We start from the raw sequence: 2,789 nt of genomic DNA on the forward strand, positions 1-2,789 counted from the left end.
TCAGTATTTCATAGATCAGTATAGAAAAATATACGTACATTAGTAGGATTGAGTCCTTGGTCTTAACCTAGTTCTTCATGTCAGGTGTGGGCATGTGTGGTATTGAGTTTCTCTAGGTATTATCAGGAGGTTAAGGTCCAAAAAGTCTGTTTGTCATGAATTTAGGCCTTTGGCTTTCTTTCTCATCTGTGTGTTTTCCGTCTGCGAGACTCGACATCGCTAGTTTGAAGGAGAAGGGTATGCAAGGGTAGGGAACTCTGTTGACGTTTAATGTCTCCTTTTCTGTAGGTGGGCCCATGTCATGTGTGCTGTTGCGGTCCCAGAAGTTCGATTCACTAATGTCCCAGAAAGGACACAGATAGATGTAGGCAGAATCCCTTTACAGAGGTTAAAATTGGTGAGTGGCAAAGCTTCTTTTTTACCTCATAAATTAGAGTTAATTTCAAGTTCTGGATTTTTTCTGTTATCAACGTACGTGTTCCCAAGGTAATTTTATCCCAGTTTCATTTTATTATTCCACACTTATTTGCCTTTAGCCTAAGTTTACTTTCCCATATATATTCTTTTTCCAATTACACTGTAAGTTGGCGTATATCGTTCCTTAAATTCTGTGTGAAATGAGGCAGAGGATTAATACATTGCCTGAATTAATGTGAACTTTCAAACTATAGGATGTCTGGAAAGATTTGTCAGCAAGAGACCCAGGCTCTTCAACTCTATTTTAATTTGTTTGGTTTTTCTCTATCTTGCCTCTCTTTGGTTGGCCTTACTTCGCAAAATGTGTCTAACCTAATTCCATCCTCTCTTCACCACTAAGAGATTTGCAGAGAAATACAAAAACTTTCATTATTACTGAGGGGTTTTCTCATGTATGAATAGATCCAAGTCATTTCATTTGCCAGACTCTTCGGCCGATTATCTTCTGACCTGCATAGAAACTTTTATAAAATTCTCCTTACTGGTTCTCTTTATGTTTCTTACTGAAAAGATGGGTCTTTAATGTCCTTCACATTGAAGTAACCTTGTAGTTCTGTTAAATTATGAGCCAACAGATCATTACTTTAGGCCCTTATATTTTATGTTTGATGAGAATTTTCCCTAAAGTTAAACCCCATGACCTTAAAATAGTGGAGCATGTCTTATGGTGGACTTAATGCTCTAGAATTTCTTTAGTCCTTGTCATTTTTAACTTAACATCCTTCCACTGTGGAACATTTCAGGCACTGTAGCTACAACTCTGTCTCCCTGACTGTTGCTTGTTTTGTTACTAGTCTTGCCCACAAAGGGCAGCTGGGCAAGCTGTTCGGGGGCCTCTCTCAGCAACTCAGAATCCAGCCGACTGTCTTTGGTTTTCAGATAAGTAAACGTGAACACTGTCATTTCTCATCATAGCTCTATCAAGAGTTTCACTTTGCTAGAAAGTACCTGGCCCTTTCGTGGACCTGGTGGTTGCTGTTGGCTGGTAGAGGTGGTGGGAGCAGGAAGCTCAGGGTGTGGTAGTTGAAGTTTTGTGAACTAAGATGGAAGTGAATGGATGGTTGCCATTGAAAGGGCACAGTGACTCTCAGGAGAGGTGAGAAGAGAGTATAATTGTTCAGCTCCTGGACTTCCTGGGGAAAACTTGAAATCTTACACCCTGGCCACAGATTGAAAAACAACAACAACAAAAGACAACAGAAAACATGTTCCAGAATTAGGACTACAAGGCAGGATGCCCAAAACGTGTTGGGTTAGATAATTTAATGTTTTCTGTGAGAAATACTGACAAATGTATAACGTTTTAATTTTTTTCTGATTATAAAAGTAATATGTATTTGTACACATTCAGACACTACACTTTTAAGTCACCTCCTGAGGGATAACTTCCATTCACAGCGTAGTGCCCCTCAGAATGCCTCCCTCTAAGGAGCTATATCCCAGCGGCTCTTCTCCATGCATGCTTCCTTCGTGATTTAATGCTACCCGCACCAGTCCCAAAGGGTTTTGGAGAGAACAGCAGCCAACGATGGCATGAGTTATTGCAACACCATTCCAGAAGTATAGCTGCGTCTACAAATCTGGTGATTGCATTTGAAAATGGTGAAACGGTAAATTTTCTTCACAATACGGTGCTTCCTCTGATTAGTGCATGCCACATATTTCTTATGTTTTCCACACTGAATCAACTGGTACCTTCAAAAGAATCTGTTGTGACTGAATTAAGACCATCTAAAGTCCATGCGGAGCCCTGGTGGTGCATTGGTTAAGAGCTCGGCTGCTAACCAAAGGTCAGCAGTTCAAATCCACCAGCTGCTCCTTGGAAGCCGTATGGGGCAGTTCTCCTCTGCCCTGTAGGGTCTCTATGACCTATAGGGTCTCTGTGAGTCTCTGTTCGACTCAGTGGCAACAGGTGTAAAGTCTGTTCATCCCTGGGTGGCGCAGACGGTTAAGCGCTTGACTGGTAACTGAAAGATTGGCAGTTTGAACCCACCCAGAGTGCTTTGGAAGAAAGGCCTGGTGATCTACTTCTGAAAGATCACAGCCTTAAAAACGCTATGGAGCAGTTCTTCCAAGGTAGATTTGGTCGTTCTTCTGACTGTCAATGGCGTATTTAATATTCTTTGCCAACACCGTAATTCAAATGCATCAGTTCTCCTTCAGTCTTCCTTATGTATTGCTCAGCTTTTGCATGCATACGAGGCAATTGCAAATACCATGGCTTGGGTCAGGCGCACCTTAGTCATCAAAATAATGGTGGTAAATTCATAAAATGTATACTGCTGTGCAAACTTGTACACATTGCGTATGTA

The 2,789-nt window shown here is 41.3% G+C and overlaps 1 protein-coding gene across 4 annotated transcripts in view; it reads left to right on the forward strand.

The window, feature by feature from the left end:
- KDM4C (lysine demethylase 4C) overlaps positions 1 to 2,789 on the forward strand; it is a 392,853-nt gene that overhangs the window by 245,933 nt on the left and 144,131 nt on the right. For all 4 annotated transcript variants that reach the window (XM_023728605.1, XM_012554717.2, XM_023728606.1 and 1 more), the window contains one exon: positions 289 to 397. In XM_023728605.1, the coding sequence (XP_023584373.1) occupies positions 289 to 397 (109 nt within the window). The remainder of the gene's footprint in view (positions 1 to 288; positions 398 to 2,789) is intronic.

This window comes from Trichechus manatus, unplaced genomic scaffold (genome assembly GCF_000243295.1).
Source record: "Trichechus manatus latirostris isolate Lorelei unplaced genomic scaffold, TriManLat1.0 scaffold00025, whole genome shotgun sequence".
Classification (NCBI taxonomy): domain Eukaryota; kingdom Metazoa; phylum Chordata; class Mammalia; order Sirenia; family Trichechidae; genus Trichechus; species Trichechus manatus.